The 21,325-nt window shown below is 42.5% G+C and overlaps 1 protein-coding gene across 1 annotated transcript; it reads right to left on the minus strand.

Annotated features, from left to right (window-relative positions):
- Positions 1 to 8,123: 8,123 nt before the first annotated feature.
- Positions 8,124 to 17,714, minus strand: SERPINB5 (serpin family B member 5; the record flags this gene model as incomplete). The annotated part of the gene is made up of 6 exons (XM_080611948.1): positions 8,124 to 8,516; positions 9,819 to 9,986; positions 11,466 to 11,608; positions 12,997 to 13,114; positions 14,506 to 14,643; positions 17,541 to 17,714. 6 exons carry the CDS (start codon positions 17,712 to 17,714, stop codon positions 8,124 to 8,126), a joined length of 1,134 nt encoding a protein of 377 aa, XP_080468074.1.
- Between the last annotated feature and the right edge of the window lie 3,611 nt (positions 17,715 to 21,325).

Raw genomic sequence — 21,325 nt, forward strand, 5'->3', positions numbered from 1 at the left:
TCTCCCACTAAGGCCTCAGCTCTTCTACCACAGCCACAGTCCCTCTCCTCACAGACAGCCTGCCCTTCAAAGTTTTCTTTACTCAAAGAGCTATACAAAACTTCTTGTGTTGTCCTCAAGACGCAGAATGCTCACTACCACTCACTCAGCCATGGGCCAGGCACAGACTTTGCATGAGAAGCTGGGGCTCAGGTGCCAGAAGAGTTACCAGGGTGGTGAGAGTTGATGTGGCTCGGCTGAGGTGCACATCTGTCTGCACAAACTGCCTTAGCCCACAGCAAGTGCCATACAATGGGAATGAACTCAGCCCAGAGGAAAACAGACTTAGCCTAAGAGGATTGCTGCAGTGGATTGGAAGAGCTGAAAAGTCAAGTTGCTGAATATATGAAAGTGCCACATGTAGCAAATGCAGACGTTTCTTGCCTTTTGGCTAGCTTGAAAAGCACAGCAATAATCAGTACTTCATCATGTTTCTGACTGATGCTCTGTGGAGAACTTGCAATGTTGAAAGAAAAAGTTTATATATGTTTCATACTGAGACATTTATTATCCCCTGAAGTCCAGAAGTGCTTCACATACAGACCATACTAATGGGCAAAACAGAGGAGCAACACCCAAAAGGATCCCTGAACAAACAAATTAAAGGTGAGTTGTATCTCATTAATTCTGAAAACAGCTGTTTTAGCTCTGGTATTTGTGTCTTTATATGAAACATCGTTTTCCTTTTAATAACACAGTCACCTTACCACAAGAAAAAGACCTTGCACTGCATAGTCATTCCTCTTTCCTGCCACATTCATTACCTACTATCCAGAACCTTCTGAAAACAAAACTCAGTGCTTCTTCAGTTTGTAGTTTGTATTGCTCTACTTCCACACCTCTCGGAAGATCTGGAATGGAGCTGTGAAATTGTTCACGTCAAATGTAGGTCATGAGGCGTGTTGCAGGTGTGCCCAAACCTCAGGACAAGCCAAGGAGAAGAGAAGAGTTAATAAACTTCCTTGTCAGGAAGGAGGCACCTCTGCCCCACCTTGCAGGGAGAGGACTGACTGCTAAGCAGAGAGGGAAAGCCCAGGAGCTGGGAACAGGTTTTGAAAGCAAGTGTTTGGTACACCAAGGTGGCCACTCCTTTAGAAAAAGGAGCAGGCTCCTCAGGGAGATGTCCAGGTGCAAACACTGTGGCCAACTCCATGGTATTGTGAGTGGGAACCGTGTAGGGAACTGCCCTGGAAACCCAAAACAAGGGAGGAAAGGTGTGGGCTGGAGGAGGAACTTGGTTACTGCAGAATGAAAAAATGTAATGAACTTTCTGAATCCAAATTTGGGTGGGCACAAGTGTATGAATGATTCCACGCGATAAAGCCATGTGTGTAATCTGTGTAATCACTCAATCAGTGAGAGTTTTGGAGTTACTGCAAGGACAGTGAAGTTTGGAGAACACCTACATGGTGGGCAATAAATGGTAACATTACTTTTAAAAGATTTTGGAGTGGTAAAGAGAGAAGATATAAAATCAAAAGAAGTGTTCCAGGAAGATCCTAGCTGCCGTTCTGCACTAGCCAAAGTATCTGCGCTGAATGTCAGCAATAGTGCGAGCAGGGCTGGGGTTTTACAGCTGATGAAGGGAGATGCTTTGCATGATGGTTCAGTAATTTCTAACGTAGTACAGCAGATGGAAATCACTGGTGCAGTTACAAAGGAGCAAGCAGCTACCCAGAAAAAGAACCTTGTTCACAAAAAACCACTGCATACCAGAGACCTGGTAAAGATTTGTATTCTTCCATGGCTGTGTGAAATGATAAATACTCCTTTTCTATAACTATTAATGTTTTGTTCCTTATTTGCCATTTGCTTTTGGCTAAGGGTAGATGAAATCAAGACAAAAACTCTCAAATAAAAAGCTGTGCTCACAGCTGTCATAATTAATAAGTGTATTAGACTATATTAAGCAGTTAACAGGAGAAGGTAGTAAATAAAGTGTGGAGGGTAAGGGAGCTGTAGCCTTGTTTCTAAAGTAATTGTGTATTTAATATAAGGTAAGTAAGCAGGAACCTGTTTTCCCTGATGTCATATGATAATTCCCATTACACATTTTACTTATTCAATCTGCATCCCATTAAGGTGCTTTAATGCACATTCATTTTCCACACACAAAGGCAGAAATGATGTGTGTCTACCCTAGAAAAGGAGCACATGCCAGATAGTACTGTCTCTCCACATGAAAAATCTATGATCAGTAGAAGCAACTTTCTTCTTTTTCATGACTTCATACAAAAAGACGTTTATAAGTGTTTCAGTGCTGATTTGGAGTGAGAGGAGCAGCATATAAGAAAAATTATGTCTCCTACAATACAGAAATTCTAAACACCCCTAAGTGACACACAGAATTTCCAAAGTAACATGATTTAAATTAAAAACCAACACATTTCAATACAAAATAACTTTTCAAGGGTAATGTTACCAAGTTCATTTTCCAACCAACTTAGCCTCTCAGGCAGTTACTTCTATGCCAGAAAGGCCTTTTTCTGACTGCTTTTATTATTTTGCATCAGTACCTTCAGTGTATTTTCTACCTCCTTCTAGGCCAATTATTCCTGCATAAACAGACATGGATATACATTGCCCTGTTACGGGCTGCACAGTGGCAAGTTATTTGCTATGTCAATGTGCACCTGCACAGGTTTCTTGGCAAGCTCCTAAACATCACTGCCAAACCCAAGAGCTAATATGTTGATAGAAAAGACTAGCATCCCCACTAACAACAACAACAACAACAATCTGAATACCACTCCACATTTCCTATTTTATATAGTAATTGTTTAAGAACATAAACAATCCCCCAGCAGGGAGGATCAGGGTACAGGGGAAACTGTAAGCACTCAGCCAAAGAATTGCATGCTCTCCCCCTCATCTAGTGAACTTTTCAAGACTCTTGCTTGTACCATGGAAACCTGGGTAAAGAAGGGAAGTTAGCTGGTATCTCCCACTTTGTGGGTCTGTTTCCTCAGGTCATCAGTACCATTACTTTATGTAAAGCCCATTTCCACCTGTGAGTGTAGAGTGGATCTGAAAAAGCATACCCTTCAGCCCTTCTTGACATACAGGTGGAAAAGCCTCTACTTTCTTGGTAGATCAGCTACTGAACTGATCAGTCCTGTGGCAGTTATAGCTTCTGGATGGGCAGAGAGGTCCTAGTGAAATTTCAGATTCAAAAGCCTCTGAAATTTCAGCAAGAATCTTTATATTCCAAGCTTTGGCCACGTGTTCCTAAATTCCCCATCTATGTCCCACTGAAGATCAGTCCCTTCGTGTGAGCTCTTGAGCTGCCTGGATTTTAGCAGTGGTTTTTGCTGCTAAAGTGGGTTTTGACTGTAAAGGTATCCCCACTCTATCCCATCTGTAAGCATGATGTTTACTTTAGCAACCTGCAGACTACTTTAGATCTGCCAAAAAAGAAAAACAAGAAAAGTTATTAAAAAATAAAATAAAGAAAGAATTGTTAGAATCGTTTACCTTCTTGCCCGAAGAGGTTAAATGAAGAGCACAACAGCTGAGCTCTGGAGCACGTTCTTGTGAACACTGCATTGCAAAAATCTCCCACTCTCGTGTGGGAAAGTTCAGCCTCTAACCAATTGCTGATGATAGCAGCATGTTGCAATTTAATGCAAATGCCATCAACACGAAGTTCCCTGCAGAAGACTGGGAAACCTGTATCTAGCAATATGCTAATAGTATTTTTTTCAAAGCTGCCCAACACGTTTGTCAGGCAATATCTGCTGGCAACATCTCCTGATTGCAATGCCAAGTCACCCTCAGCCGGAAAACCAGCATTAACCCTGAATATCCGTGGCTGTACTGCTGTGCAGTACATGGGGCCTGGCCTGGACACAGGGATGTGCAGGGCTCATCCCAGGATTCAGAGAAGTCTTGTTTGGAGCTGAGCTTGCTTGCAGAGATAGAGCAAATGAATGGGAAATGCATGAGCTTTATGTTGCCTACAGCCATCTATCTCAGGTAAGGAGTCAGCTTTATGTGTACGGAAAAAGCTCAGTTAGAGAGGGGAAGAAGCATTTCCTTGAACTGTAGCAGGAATCCCCAGCCAGCGGGTATTCTTTTAAATCATTGGACTTAAGAATAAAAGGCTAGGAATGCTTTATCACATAAGTCATGTCTCCAGCATAAATTGAGATGGAAATAAAGAGGTGGGAAGCATGGGGGTGCACCAGCACAGGTTGCTCAGGTGTAACACTGGCTTTTGGCAGCTGAACTCAGAGGTCAGTCTTCAGTCCTCTAGGGTTGTATGTGGCTTTGCAACCTGGCAAAATTTCAGTCTTTCCGTTCTCACCTCTTCTGTCTTCCTACAAAGCATGAAACTGACTTTGGATTCATAGGATATAGTGAGGGGAGAAAGCAGGAAAGAGGAAGGTCTCCCAGCACCACCTTCACCTTCCCAAACTTCCCTTTTAGTGTGAAGCTGGGCGACCCTCTTCCTCAGGCTCAGCTACCACCAGCTTTGCTCTCTCCTGCTCCACTGCCATGGTCTCAGCCCAGCTGGCCTGGCTCCAGTGCTCCAGTGCCCATCTGAAAAGAGGGGTTTGTAAACAATGCAAGATACAATGATGAAATGAGTGCTCTTGTTACCCCTGTTCTTTTCCTTGCTTTTGTGCTTCTATTTGCAGTTCACTTCTATGTTTCTGGTTTTCCTTCCTGCATGTTTCTGTAGTGTTCCTTAGACTTCCTCCTCAGTTCTTTCTGTCTCTTTATCTGTTGGGTTGTCTTTTTAATTTATTTCTGCACATTGCCTTACCAAATATCTTTTCTTCTGCTGCTTCCATGAGTCCTAGCCTCTTTTCAGTCTAAGCATTTTTTAGTAGCTTTCAAGACTTTCCTTCTTCCAGATTTCGTGCTTTCTGCCTCCTTCTTATATTAACATCATTCCTCCAATGATTTATTTCCTCTGTACATATATTCCCTCAGAACTTCCTTGACATCAGTTTAACTGCTTTGCCTCAGGAAATGTCAATGTATGTGTAAATTCTGTCTTTTCTAGGCCCTTAGGACAGTATATTCAGGGTTCAAATCTGCGCTGCTTTTCCAGTGGGGTAAATTTGCTCTATGGAGCACTTCTCAAGTTTCAAAACCAAAGTGCTCCTCCCCACAAATAACTTTTGTAGCCAGAAGACATTAAGATGTATCCCTTCTCTTCTAAAAAATGCTGGGAGCAGGAAGCGGGCAATGACTGTGCAGCTGAGCAAGTGATGAGATGACTAGGCACATAACACTGCAGTTTGCAACTGCCTGCAAAAGCCAGCCACAGCTTGCTTTTTTTCCATTGGGGCCATCACCCATCACTGGATAGTAATGCTCTATTGAAAGGTGAGGTGGAGCAGCTTGGCAACCTGAGCAAGTCCTCAGCTATGTTCACTTTCTCCATTGAAACCAACACCTTTCAGCACGTCACTGTTCCTATACACAAGCTCCCACACACGTTTTCCCATGTCCTCCCATGCAGTTCCTTGCCCAAGGCCCAGGGGCCAGCAAGGGTGGGACTGAACAATAGACTGTAACAGCGTTTCTCTCACCAGCAGGAGCCTTATTGATGCTTCTCCCTCACATGCTGCGAGACAAATGGGTGTCATAGTTGGACTGGTAAGGACAAGAGGCAGAAGTGAAAAATGAGCCTGAGCTTTCATGGGCAAGATACCCTGTTTATAAATCACCAATAAATGGGTTTGCCTTCTGCTGACTATAACAGCTTTGTATCTCTGACATCTGCTTGCCTTGCATAGGCTGGAATACCTTGGCATTAGTCAGGAGGTGGAGAAAGATGGGCCCCACCCTGAGGCAGTGTTTGTCTCTGCTTTCATGGGGTAACCCTTCCTAGCAAAGCCATCACAGGGAACTCTCTGAGAAGACACGCTTACATAAATTTGTGTGCATGTGCTAGATGCTCTCATCAGCATTTTAGCAGAGTATGATATCCATTGAATGAAGACTGGCTCCTGGACTGGAATGTTTTTAGAAAGTGAAAAAAGAGGCTGACAGAGTGGTGTCTGAGCTTTTCTCCTTCAGGAAATCTCATCCAGGCAGAAAAAGAGGGATGGGACAATCTGCCAGAGGTTTTCATCAGTCTAGCAGGCTTATGAAAGATGTAGCAATAATTGTAATATGCTCTGCTGGACAACTGGAACTACCTGACAAAGAGTCAGTGCCCAAACACAAACTGTACTGCCTATAAGTAACTACCCATCTTGCCTATGTATGGACTGCCTGTGCAGCTGCTGAGTCAGTCATCAACCCCCTATGCAGTATCATATGCTGACCAGCATCCTACAGGAGAACCAGTAGAAACCACAGTGACAACAGCCCTGCGATAAGTCCGACCCCAGCCTCCAAAAGAGATCAGACAATGATGGGGTGTTTAAGACAGTTCCTAGACATTCAGCTATCACTGAAGGTATTGAGTTGGTAAAGATCTTCGCAGGCAATTCCTGCAAGCCCTGCAGGATGGGCTGCAAAGTAACCGTTGTATTTTGCATTCTTCTGACTATTATCTATGTATTGGAACACATGTATCCATGTATCTTGTGGGTTGGCCATGAATCAAAACAGAACTCCTGTCTCCAAATTCACAATAACCACTGTGTTGTTCTCCGGTGTTAGAAGCATACAAATTAGGGGTTGCATGTTCCTGTTTAGAAATCTCCTTCCAGTTTCCTTCAGACCTGAAGTACCAAGAGGAATTCTCAAGCAAAATGTTCCCACTTTTTGAGGATACATAACTGAACTACTTGTAGAGTGGGACCAGCTAGTAACATATTCCTTACTGGGAACTATCATTACGTGGTCCAGAAGGGCAATCCAGACATTGATTTAGTTTTCTATTTTGACTTTGTGGGCTAAGTAAATGGGTTCGTTTTTATTCCTATCATTTATTGTCTAGGAGTGAACACTGACAGTGAACACACAAGACTGAACACACCAACCGATGAAGGAGGTATTGCAGACATTTGACACGGATTTTATAGTGCTTTATTCTGAACAGTAATTAGGTAAACCAGTACTGGACATATGCAGCAGGCAGTCTTTAGACACAAATGAAATCTGATTACCATGACTTCATATGGAATTTGGAGACTGGTAATTACAATGTTAATCACACTCAAGCTGAAGTCCTTATTTCTTTCTCATGCCTCAGACATCAAGTAATTGTATGGAGTCTCCTTAATGCTGAATCCAGAACTAGAAATTGCAGACAATCTGTGCATGAAAAATGTGGCACTTCCAGTATTAATCCAACTGGTTTGTATCCTAGAATTGCATAATTGTTGTTTTTCTCAGGATATATATAACAGGACTCCTTGTAGCTGCAATGAATTGGTCCCATCTTGTCTAAAGGGCAAAGAGTCAAAAAAATTCCACACAGCAGAGTCCAATTTACAAACCAACGTAGTTCACACTGAAGAGTCTTCTGGGTAAACATTTTGTCACCATGCTTATTGCCTCTTGCATCCATAGGTCTCAGTGCCGCTGCTGTTTCACATATGCAAACTCTGATGCTAGCCTGAATTGTCTAGCTAGGCTGCCAAACTTGGGCAGTGTTTCACTGAGCACTGGCAGGGTCCAGCAGGGCACCCTGGAACACCAGGGTGTAGCCGGGTACAAGGAGAGGGCTGTCACACCATATGTCCACATTTTCCCCTTCTAGGCAGTAGGAATCCACAGAGCATGGGTCACAAGGAAGAGCAGTTTGGCTAGCGAGCAGGAATGTAGCCCTTCCTCCCAGAGCCCTTTCCAATTCCTGGTCTATTTAAAACAGGCTCTCAGTTCACTTCATTTGGGGAAAAAGATGTCACAGAAGAACAAAATATATTCATTACCGAGGCTGGCATACTTCTCAGTAAAATATGATGTGCTCTTCACAGTGAGAATCCTTCAGCTTAAGGGATGAAACATAGGAAGATAAACTAGTCCTGCTGCATATGTAGAGTACATTGTATTACCCTGCTGATATACGAAACTCCCAGACTTCCTTTTAGAGGTGGTAGTCAGGATGCCAAGCTTTATAGGAAAATGCACCACCATAAATGTAATCGTGCTTTTTCGTAATGAATACACCCTGATTAAGGAGAACAGAACCGGCCTGAAAGAATCACATTACGGGTTTTGTTGTGCCTAAACAAAAAGATAAATGGATGGTCAGCTTTAAATTCATCTTTGTGTTGCAGAATCCGATATCCTGGTACCTCTAGTGACTCGCCACCTTGTTCATTTACTTCCAAAGAGACTTTATGGATGATTTTTGACATAATCACACCTTTGGTCTCACACATCTCGGAGAAATCAGATGCATTCTCATTGAAGACATTTGTCATTCCCAGGCTTTCCAGAAGTGGCTTCAGATCATAATCACCTTCCACGCTAAACTTTGGAAGAAATACATTCACTTTGGTGTTAGCCATCATGCTGGGATTGGTCCACTGCAGTAAGGTCTCTGGGGTGAGTGCCTTTTCCAGCTGAAGACATAAAGGAACAATGGAAGTTACTGAGCAGTCCAACGAAAGAGAAAAAAAAGATCATTCCTGAACTTCCCAGTCCTATCAAGCCCCCAAAAAGTGAAGTCCAAAAGATGACCTTTGCTTTTGAATTCACAACTGTAGCATTCAGGGTTAAGCTACTCTCAGGTGTATTGATGCAAATATGACTTAATCCATAGAACATGCTGCTGCAGCAAGTCCATTTTACGTGCATGCTGTGACTCTTACCCCCTTTACAAGCCTTTGACAGGCAATCACTTCAACCACCATGTGAAGGAACCTGAGAAAGACAATCTGTACTCAGGTTACACCCAGCCAAGTGACAGATCCAAAGGTTCTGACCCTACAGAGTAATGAAATTCTTATGAAAAGACTCCAAATCCAGAGCCTGATCTCAGTCAAACATGAAGCTGTTTGAGCAATTTTTTGAAAACTGGGAAGTGATGAGGCAGAATTTGGGCCCGTAACAAACTGCTATCAGGAGAGGCCTCTCTTGCATTTTAAGAGATGAGTTCTGTAATTTACTCTTACATACAAAAGTACCTTACAACTGCAAAGGCAGACTCCTCCTGCCTTTACAATTTATGGCCAGTTGTAGCAAATTACAAAGGAGACTTGCACGATCATCTATCTCTTATCTCTTAATCCTTAAACTTTGAATAGAGGTGAAAATATGTTCTAAAATTTTCATAGAGAAATGACATAAGAAATAGTTGTTCTTCAGGAAAGGCCTTATTCATTTCCAAATTTATGTGCAATTGTAATAAAAAATGGCTCATTTTCAGGCACCTCTGCTCAAAATTAAAATTAAGTGTAAGACCTCAGTAAAACAAATCACGGATACATGTCAACTGAAAAAAATGAGGACACCAGAGTAAGTAATGTCAGCAGTACTGAGTACCCAGCAAGCATGACTTTAAGCACTTTACTATGGAAAGAATAAAAATCTTAAGATGAAAATTATTTTGGGAGTCCACATTTTCAAATTGAAGCAGATTCCTAAAGTGTATCACAAGCACCTTCTGCACTTTACACTGTCCTCTGTGCGCACCCTACCTAAAACTCTTGTTCGCAACCTCATGCTTGGCCACAGTGGAAACAACATCACAGATAGGAGATCAGGAACAGAGAAGCAGAATAAGAAGGTAAATTCATGGGAAAAATACTTTTTGTTTCCTTTTATATAGCATCTAAATAAGAAAAACCTTCCCTAAGTATATGCCATTATAAGTAAGCTGTTTCCAGGGGAAGCATCATACCAATTATATTTTTTCATCTCACCTTCTCCAAGCCAGTGGTCTCATCTTCAATCTCTTTGGGCAGCATAATGAGCATGCTTATATGTTTGTTAAGGCATGGCAACTCAAGGATGGCAACATTTAATTCTTTTACATAGCCCAGGCAAAAAGTAGCTTCCAGATTCATCATTTGCACTGGTTTAGTTTCAGTCTGCAAAACACAGAGAAAACAATCGAGCATTTCTTTCAATTCACAAATAAGTTGGTGAGAGTTGGAAAATTTGTAAGCTTGCATGGAATTGGTATGTTGAGTTACCATCAGAGGATTTGTTGGCTTTCATAGGTAATTAAACCAGCTGTAAGAGACCCTGTTGCCTTTTTACAGTAGGCAGCTTTACAAAGAAAAGTGGAATAGAATTCTACTTAATACAACAGCAATATATGGGGGATGTGCCTTAAAAGAGAAATTTACCTAATATCAGTGGCCCTTTATGTTTACTTCACTGAGTGCTACAAACTATACTGTCTATACAATTATACATTTTAATGACAGTAAGTATCAAGTACTTGAACACATCTCAACAGTGAAGGTCAACCTGTTCACATAAATATTTTCTTCAGGAGCTGAAATAGAATAAGAAGAAATTTCAGGCTTACCTAAAGCCCTATGTCTTTGCCTTTCATGAAGGAAACAAACCAAACCAAAACTATTTTATAAGGAAGATTTACAAACTGTACTGTTCATCTGGAAACATTTAAAATTCAAATGCTAAAATTTGAAATGTTACTTTTGAAAAATAGAAAAAGGAACTTGAGATATTTCCTTAATTTTGGTTTTGACTGTATAATTTTAAAACTTTTTTAGCCGAAACTGTTGCTGATGTGGTAATTTATGAATATTTTCAACGAACCTGAAACTCCAACTTTTCTCATGCACGTATATACATATGTATATGTTTGGAGTATAATCTCTTTATCTCACAAATGTTGCCCAGCTTTATATCTTGGTTTAAAGCGAAATGTATGATTGCAACATTCATCTCTGGTTACAGATTCCTGAAGGCAATGGCCATAGGCGCCGCACACACTTGGACCTCATGGCTAAGCACAGCAGATACCCCAAAGGCTGTAGTCCTCAACCTGACAGGAAAGAGGGGGATTGATGGGGCACCATCCCTGAAGTGGAAAGCACAGGGCCAGGCACATAAGGAGTATCCTTAAAGAGACCCCTCAGGTGTAGACGTTTCACTAGTCCTGTGACCATAAGAAATGCAATGTTTTGTGCCTCGCCCCTACTGGGTTTGGGATGCAGCCTCTGGTACAGGCTGCAAGCTCTTGGAAGAAGCTACCCATGAGAATGTGTATCTCCTTATAGGCAATGTCTGCTTCTGATCACTTGTACGCAGCTCCTGTTGTCTAAATATACTAACAGGACAGTCTGTTTTCACATTGGGCCTTTGAAAGACAGATGTGAATGCACCAGCAAAGTTTTAAAACAACACAACAAGCAAACTGTTTTAGGGACCCTTGCAACAGCATATAGATAGCATTAGATAGAGTGTAAGAATCCTATAACAATAAATATTTCTCATTGTCTATTGTTGGGTTTCCTTAGCTCAAAGTTTGCATTTTCTTCAGTGAAAACAGTACTCTTTAGTTTAATTTTTATTTTTTTCAGAACATAACATACCTTGTTGACTTTAAAAGGACATTCTTTGATCTCTGCCTCTGGAAACTTCTTCATCCAATTTGTGATGAAATAAGCTGCGTTAACGAGGAGGATCTGAGTCTGGTCACTTACACTATCCTCATTCAAAATATTCTCCATTTTGCCTGTGAACAGGTTTAAGATGGTTGTTAATACAACAATACATTATCAGTATATATGGTAACATTTCACTGAATTAAAAAATCTGCGTCCTGCACCTCACAAATAAAATATTTTAATTCTACTAGAAAATGCCAAAAAGAAGCCCTGACTTAAAATTGCAGCTTAATGTTTGAAAGTGGATTTAGGATCAAGGCAGATCTTCCAAATGACAGGTTTTCTTGGCTTATATAGCTTGTTATCAAAACTACATTTACTGCTTTTGTTCAATACCTTAAAGAAGGTACTGAATATTTTCAGTGAAATTCCCCAGGTTTAAGCAAAAAAGTATTTGTCATTTGGAGGGCAAGACTTGAAGGAAAGTTCCATATTAGCAGCCTCTCACTTCTAGAGTGATACATGAGAATAAAATAACCAGAATAGCAAAAAATGCTGCTTTGGTTACAGGTCATAACCAAATACTGCTACAGACTTCAAAAAGAACATGGAAATGTTGTGTGCTTTACTCTGTTTTAGACCTGTGCAAGCAGTGCCATAAAAGACACTGAATTCAGAGCACAGTAGAGGCAAGTCCTGCCTTCATGCATGAATTGCACAGGGCAAGATAATTTCACATGGGCACCTGTGCCATCCCGGGAAAAATCAGCCATGGACCCATGTTTTCATATTTGCACCACACGAGGACAACAGGCAGCAACAGACCCCAAAGATACCTGTGCCCAGGCTGCGAACAGCCTGGGCGTGGGCCCTGGATGATCTCCTGGGCCAGGGCCAGACCTCTGTCCCCAACAGATCGGGCAGGTTCTGCCCCAGGGATCCTCATGGTCACTGAGTGGCATCTCCCGTAACTCAGCCCCGTGGTTAGTGGCTCAGCAGCACTACAGGAAAAGTTCCTGCTGCTCCATTCCCACAGGAAGGCAAATAAGAGATGCACATCTGCTTGTGGCTTCCTTGCTGGCAAATGCAGCCAAGCTGAACTAAGCCACACTGTTAATTAACAGCCTGAAATTCAGAGTTCAGCAAGTACTTCCCATCACAGTAAAACGTTTGAAGTAAACCAGGGCCCGGGTGTTTGGTGTATCTATGTCAGAAGTTTGTGAAGCAACACAGCCAGGAGCTGTCATCCTCCCAAACTGTCTTGCTGCAGTCAAGTGTGAGCAGCTTTGCTCAAGGCTAATGCAAGGTCAGTCTCACATTTCCACCTTCAGAAGTGTTGCAGTATGATTCCAAAATAGGCTGATATTGCTAATCCTCATGAATCTAAATAGTAGCTCTAGTCTCCTTGCTTTCTCTATGTGTTTATTTCTAAAAGCATTTATAAAGAGTGTCACAAGGACAAAGATCTCTTTTTCCAAAGGGGCAAACAGCACCCCCAAGGTTAAGCTGTACTCACCATCAGTTAGCTCAGAAAGAGATTTGTTGATCTTCTGACGGGTTTCCTCAGGTTTTTCTTTGAACTCCACTAATTCCAGTTCAGATGGAAAAGGCCTCTTTGTAGAGTTGATAAAGTCCTGAAAGACACAAGGTACTAAAGTCATCCTAGCTTAAATGCCATCCCTTCAATGGCTCTTTACAGAGTCTGCAACATCAGCATCCCAAGCCTCACAGCAGGGTAGCTGGGGAGTTTATTATGAGTGACAGTGGATGACAACCAGAATGCACAGCTACATTCAGCACATTGTTCCTAAGGTTGTCTTCAGTCCAGTGGTGTTACATCAGCAGCTAAAGTAACTTTAGTATTGCAGGAGTGACTACATTTTCAGAGTCTGAAAGGATAAAACAACCCTCAATCCAGACCTGGGTAATAGAGAAGACTGAGATAAAGGCCGTAGACTGCTCACATCATGTCTGTCATCACCTGATGAGATGTTTATTGCTGTGGATAGGTACTGGCCTTTGCTGTAGCAGAGGCTGAACAGCAGGCAATCTGATTCATAGAACCACAGAATGGTTTGGGTTGGAAGGGACCTTAAAGCTCATCCAGTTCCAACCCCTGCCACAGGCAGGGACACCTCACACTAGACCAGGTTGCTCCAAGCCCAGTCCAGCCTGGCCTTGAACACTGCCAGGGATGCAGCAGCCACAGCGTCTCAGGGCAACCTCTGCCAGTGCCTTACCGCCCTCATAGTGAAGAATTTTTTCCTAATGTCTGATCTAAATCTACCCTCTTTCAGTTCAAAAACATTCCTATCAATATGATTATAAAATTATTAAATTATTATAGCACCATTTAAACATGTTGAATTTTCTGAAACACTACTTTTAGGCTGATGTTGTCTTTGCTTGGGGCCCTATTCAAAAGCAACTTAGGGGGAAAGAAAACAAAGCAAAACAGAACAAACCAACCAAACAAAACCCCCAAGCAAACAAAACCCCCAAACAAACAAACAAAAAACCACCAATGTTTTTCCCAGGTATTTGCAAGGTCCATAAGTTATAAGGCCAAACACCACCTTCTCCATTTGTGGTGTTTCCATAGCCAGGCTCCTGCCTCCTCTACAGCTTAAGTAGTAATTACTTGGGTGTGTGAACTGGACACACACTTGGCCCACCAACTTTTTTAACACTCCTTTTCGCTCATACTCACAAGGCAAAGACCTTGATGTGGCATAGAAGTTAGGTCACATTGAAAACCTACTGAGCTACTGACATAAAGCATATTAATGAAAGAATTAGAAGTGTTGCAATAGTTGCATAAGCTTGGGGTCAGGCAGAACACTCATCCATCCTCCTACAAACTTTCATGGCATCAGAGCATATTACATTGTTCATCATCTGAGTCTACCCAATTAACAGCCAAAAGTGGGAGAATTTATTTTAAATAACATTGCAGTCTGACACCATAACCCATCAACATGCTGGCCAAGCAATTCCTAGCACCAGGCTTTTCTGCAGTACTTACTGTGGTAGGATTAAGAGACTTGTCTACAAAGAGTCGCTTGACCATTTTCAGTGCAAAGAAAGAGCTGAGTTTGGAAACGTCTGAAGTTATTGTTTGAAACCCAAAAGAAACATCTTTGACATCTTTTAAATGGAGTACCTGTAAAATGAATATAATAAAACACTAAACATCTTTATTATTATATTATCTAAATATTTCTAACAGCTTTGCAAAAAGTAGTGCTCGTTTGTGACCAGAATTGTGGCTTTTTGTATTTAAGCTAACAACACAACCTCTCACTGTTCTTACTCAAAAATCATTTATTTATTTGACATCCTCACATAAATCTAAAAATCTGATCCTAACAGAACTTTAGCCAATCGCATTTCTTTCCTGTGAGCAGTCTAAGAAATCAATAGAGCTGTTCATGCTGGTGATGTGGCTTTCTCAATTAAAGTGCTGTAGTATACAGTCATGTTTCCACCTAACTTATATTCCTGTCCAAAAACCAGGAGCTTTTAAGCCAGATAAATGAGGGTCCCAGTTAGTCTCCTTTCTAGAAGTGGGCTACACCTTTAAAAATGATTAACAGATCACAAAGTTTTCTGATTGCTGTGACTGATACATGACAGGGACTGTAGCAATAGGACAAGGGGTAATGGGTTCAAACTTAAACAGGGGAAGCTTAGATTAGACATAAGGAAGACGTTCCTTACTGTGAGGGTGGTGAGGCTCTTGAACAGGTTGCCCAAAGAAGTGGTAAATGCTCCATCCCTGGCAGTGTTCAAGGCCAGGTTGGACAGAATCTTGGGCAACATAGTCTAGTGTGAGGCATCCCCGCCTGTGGCAGGGGGGGTTGGAACTAGATGATCTTAAGATCCTTTCCAACCCAAACCAGTCTGTGACTCTATGATCCTATGACATCATGTGATATTTCAGCAAAAAATGATCAGATAAGTGCACCTGTTTTGGTAGACGAAGTGTGAGCTGGAGGTAGAGCTACTGACCCACACGTGGCCACCTTCCAGCTCTTGGGAATGACAAGTCCAGTTCTAGGACGTGCTGGGGTGACCTAAAACTTACTGCTTTCAGGCACCAGAGGTGAGAGGTTTCTGCTGGTCTTGTTTGAAAATAACTCTGTAAATATGAATTGAATTCCTAATGTCTGCTTATTACAGGATCTTTGATGGTGGCTGTTTCATTACAGGCAGCCTGCCCAGCCCTCCTCACGTCTCAAACTCCCACATGAGGCATAGCAGGCACTAGCAACCTCCTTTTCCCTTTGTCCTTCACTGCTGCTCTTTCTCCCTGAACACATCATATTTTCACAGACACAGCAAATTGCTGTTCTGCCTTAGCCACCCCTCTGTGTCCTTCCCTTTCCTTGCTCAGCAGCAGCAGAAGGAAATAAGCTCCCAAGTGTACAGCACCAGCACAGGTCTCATAGCTGAACTCCATAGTCATTTCCTCAGAAACAACTTTCTCCACTTGTTTCCTTTTCCTCCAACAGTTTTATTTCTTAGCATGTTACGCACAGAAAGCTTCTGTGCCTCAAAATTATTTGGGGAGAAAGCTACACTACTGCTATTTCTTTACCTGGGAGAGCTTTTGGCACGAGTTTGTTAACTGATATTCCAGAGTAAGACTGCCAGTTTGGCTCCCTTTGTATCTAGTATTTAAAAACCAAGCATGAACTCAGGGGCAGGCAGAAGCTAGAACAGACATGGGAAACAGGAGATGTTACATTTAAAAACATACTAAGCTCTCCTGAATATTTGCAGTCAGCACTTTCTATACAGCACTTGAGAAATATGAAATACAAACGCATTTGTGTAACAAAGCTCCATTTGAGACGTGTACGCTAACATTATGGGATGGTTCAAAGCAAATTACAGACATAAGTGAAAACAAAATTAAGAGCAGGTTAATATTTTGAAATCTCCCATTAAGAAGAAAATGCTTGAATTCTGAAATGGTGAGGAAGCTGCAGGGGGCATCTAAATAAAAAAAAAAAAAAAAAAAAAAAAGTAAAATCAGAATTAATTTAATTAAAAAGAAAAAAAACCCCACAATGCTGTGTGGAAAAATCTGCAATGCCTAGAAGATCTTCATGGATATATTGCTGTACAGCTCTGTGAATAGCACAAAACTCATTGTAAACCTGTGGCACGAGTGAGAGCACAGGGAGCTGCAAGTGGGGCTCCCTTCAAGGAATGACAAGGTACAGAGAGGAATTCCCCACGCAGGAAAAATATATTCAAATATGTAGAACATCCACCCAAGCCAGGTGATAGGTATCACACAAATGCATACAGAATTTGCTTCTGATCCACCTTTAAGAACTGCAGAAACCGTGAGCGCTGTCATCAGGATTAAAAGGAGCTACACAAATCTCTGCTTACAGAGGGGCAGCAGAAGAGGCTGCAAGGCTGTCTCCCTACACCGTAGAGAGACCCTGATAAACTGCCATACTGCATCATGGTGTTGGAAACCCCTTGAACACAAGTTGCTTGTAAGGAGAAACATGGCTGAAGTTGTGCTGCCTTCTACTGCATCTGCCTCCTCTTAGTGGTATTGTGGAAGAAAGGGGAAATGTCAGTGACAGAGCTGCTAAGCACACTTTGTGCTGACAGACAATGGCAAAATTCTTCCCAATTCTATAAAGCTTAGTCATTATTGAAAAATGAAAAAAAGAAAAAAACAATTATCCAGAAAATTGAGTGATCTTGACTGTGACTTGCAGCCACAATCAACACCATGCTAAAAGGAGACAAAGCTTCAATGCAACTGTTGAGGATTCTGCCATGTCCACCTTGTACACAATTGAGAAAGCTTTTTCTTTATGCCAGATTTTCAACCTCTTTTTCTGTGTGGGTTTATGGAGTGGGGAAACTTCCTGGAATTTTAGAGGGATGTCTCTATAATATATATTATGTCTATATATATAATGTCTATATATGTCTATATTATAACTGTCTACATATAATAATAAATAAGAAAGCACCTCCAACTGCTACATAATTTTGCAGACACAGAACAAAATGCTGACACCTTACCTGTTTCATTTGGTCTGCAGTATCACCTTTCGTAGCTTTATATGCCAGAGCCAGAGACGTTGAGGTACACAGTGGGGAAAATATAATATTGCCTGTTTTGTCTTTCTCACATAGTTTTTTGAACATATCAACTGCAAAGGCAGTGTTCGCTAGTTGCAGAGCATCCATTGTCATCCTGAAACAGAAAAGAGAAAAGAAAGATGACTCAGTGTAATTCTAGCTCCTGCAGTGGTGAGGCTGCGTCGGACCACTGAAAGAGGCTGGACACCAGCATAGGACTGAGCAGCTTGAACCTTCAGGGAGAGAAGGGCCTGACTGAGCCCACTCAGCTGTTGCCAGCACACTGGCAGCTCCCAAGGTCTCATCCATCATCCATATCCAACCAAAGAAATGAGAGTGGTTCATTAACAGCCATCATCTTCAAGTGACAGATGGCAATCCCACATATTACATGAGCCAGTATTGCCAGAAGCACTTTGGGAAATCTGGGTAGGTCAGGGTGACCCACGCACATGAGTCAAATTGGATCACATATGAATTTAATCTGTTTTTAATTGATACTCTTAGAATGTGTCAACTTATAATGTACTTTGCCTATGCTCTGGGCTCTCCTGGCTCTCAGACAGGCCTTTAATAGTCTCATAATCGCTCCTGTCTCTTGCTTCATGGCTAATTGATCATCAAGGCTTTAGTTTTGGTACATATCCTTCCTCTGAGGGATGACTCCCCATTCTCCCTAGCCTTGCTCGAAGTCTTCAGAAAGCTGTCTGGTCCTGTAGGTTGAGATTGTCCTAGAAGCTTAAAGGAGGCCTCCTAAATAAATACTGCTGTGTGCTCACTCACCAATTACACTGCTTTAACTGCAAATATTTTCCTAGTTGTCCCTAATAACTACAGTTGCCACAGGGCTGTTAGCTGATCTGTGCAGTCAGGAATGGGAAGGGTAGTGCCCAAGGGACAGCTGCCATAGCCCATGATCTGGGAAAGCCTGAGAGTATTACACAGTATCACAGTATCACAGTATGTTAGAGATTGGAAGGGACCTCAAAAGATCATCTAGTCCAATCCCCCTGCCAGAGCAGGAACACCTAGATAAGGTTACACAGGAATGTGTCCAGGCAGGTTTTGAATGTCTCCAGAGAAGGAGACTCCACAACCCCCCTGGGCAGCCTGTTCCAGTGTTCCGTCACCCTCACTGAGAAGAAGTTTCTTCTCAAGTTTAAGTGGAACCTCTTGTGTTCCAGTTTGTACCCATTACCCCTTGTCCTATCATTGTTTGCCATTGAGAAGAGCCTGGCTCCATCCTCGTGACACTCCCCCTTTATATATTTATATACACTAATAAGGTCACCCCTCAGTCTCCTCTTCTCCAAACTATAGAGACCCAGCTCCCTCAGCCTTTCCTCATGAGGGAGATGCTCCACTCCCTTAATCATCTTTGTCGCCCTGCGCTGGACTCTCTCCAGCAGGTCCCTGTCCTTCTTGAACTGAGGGGCCCAGAACTGGACACAATATTCCAGATGCGGTCTCACCAGGGCAGAGTAGAGGGGAAGGAGGACCTCTCTCGACCTACTGACCACCCCCCTTCTAATACACCCCAGGATGCCATTGGCCTTCTTGGCCACAAGGGCACAGTGTTGGCTCATGGTCATCCTGCCATCCACTAGGACCCCCAGGGCCCTCTCCCCTACACTACTCTCTAACAGGTCGTTCCCCAACCTATACTGGAACCTGGGGTTGTTCCTGCCCAGATGCAGGGCTCTACACTTCCCCTTGTTACGTTTCATCAAGTTATTCCCTGCCCAACTCTCCAGCCTGTCCAGGTCTCGCTGGATGGCAGCACAGCCTTCTGGCGTGTCAGCCACTCCTCCCAGCTTAGTGTCATCAGCAAACTTGCTGATAGTACACTCAATTCCCTCATCTAAATCGTTGATGAATATATTAAATAATACTGGTCCCAGTACTGACCCTTGAGGCACTCCACTAGATACAGGCCTCCAACCAGACTCCGCCCCATAGACTACAACTCTCTGGCTTCTGTCCTTCAGCCAGTTCACAGTCCATCTCACTACCTGATCATCCAGGCCACACTTCCTCAGTTTAGCTATGAGGATGCTGTGGGAGACTGTGTCAAATGCTTTGCTGAAGTCAAGGTAGACCACATCCACCGCTCTGCCATCATCCATCTACTGTGTTATTTCCTCATAAAAGGCTATGAGGTTGGTCAAGCATGACTTCCCCTTGGTAAAGCCATGTTGACTGCCCCTCATAACCCTCTTATCCTTGACATGACTTAAGATGGCATCAAGGATAAGGTGCTCCATCACTTTCCCAGGGATGGAGGTGAGGCTGACCGGTCTATAGTTACCCGGGTCCTCCTTCTTGCCCTTTTTGAAGACTGGAGTGACATTTGCTTTCCTCCAGTCCTCAGGCACCTCTCCCGTTTCCCAAGACTTGGTGAAGATGATGGAGAGTGGTCTAGCAATGACTTCCGCCAGTTCCCTCAGCACCCGCGGGTGCATCCCATCTGGACCCATGGATTTATGGATGTCCAGATTGCTCAACTGGTCCCTAACCCATTCCTCATCGACTAAGGCAAACTGCTCCAGTGACCTGACTTCATTTGAGGTCTCAGGAGTACAGGGCTCTTCAGGACTGCCTCCGGCAGAGTAGACAGAGACAAAGAAGGCATTCAATAACTCTGCCATCTCAGTATCTTCTGTCACCAGGGCACCCATCCCATTCACCAGTGGGCCAACCTTGCCTCTGGTGTTAGTTTTATCAGCGATGTATTTGAAAAAGCTCTTTCTGCTGTCCTTGACCCCTCTTGCCAGATTTAATTCTAAGGAGGCCTTAGCCATCCTAGCTGCCTTCCCATCTTCTAGACTGCTTTCACTGAAATCGCACTTTAGTCTAAGCATGTTTGTGTAGGTTCAAGCTGACAAGGGTGAACCCCAAAATTTCAGTCAATAGCACAAGTCTGGCTTTAGACCAGCAAGCACAAAAAAGACAACTCCTTTTGTCATAGTGAATTTGACACTACTCTGCCCTCAGTGTCATCTATCCCTAAAAAAAATGCAATCTGTTAAAACTGGTGTTAAACAGCTCCATCAAAGCTACTGACAGAGACAGAAAGGAAATGGAAAAGATAAATATTGAGCATAAGATTTCACACAGAACCTAAAGCATATCTCCAGCATTTGCTCTCTCCAGAAAAAATGGCAAAATAATGGAATAATTATGGAGGGGTGATTTTAAAAGCTGTATTCTTATCCAGATGCATACCTATCTACACTTGCATGTCAGGCTCTGACACTGAAGATCTAGGGGCCCTATTTTATCTTATCATGAAAAGGAAAGTCAGTTATTTCTTACATTGGTAGAAGGTTTGCTAATCTTTCGAGAAACACCTTAAGGACAGGGATTTCTCTCCAATAACTACTTAATACTGCAGTCTCACTTACTTACCTAGTTCATACAATATACACCTTAGCCCAGGAAAGACCTCACTTTCCTGGGAGAAAGCAGAAAGGTATGAGAAGACACAAAGGGGAAGAGGGAACATATGGGCAGGCAACTGTCTCCAGCAAGGTACCTTTTTTTGACTGCTCCCGCTCCTCCCAGTTTGGAAAGGCATTCTGAATTAGAACTGTCTTCTATTTGAGTGCATGTGTCATACTGCCCAAACGCAGCTGAACATCTGACACTACTGTACAGAGACACTGTTGTGGTACTTGACAGTAGTGAATGACTTCCAAATAATCTGTAGTATTTAACATTTTTAT

The sequence above is a fragment of the Psittacula echo genome (assembly GCF_963264785.1).
Source record: "Psittacula echo genome assembly, chromosome: 2".
Classification (NCBI taxonomy): Eukaryota; Metazoa; Chordata; class Aves; order Psittaciformes; family Psittacidae; genus Psittacula; species Psittacula echo.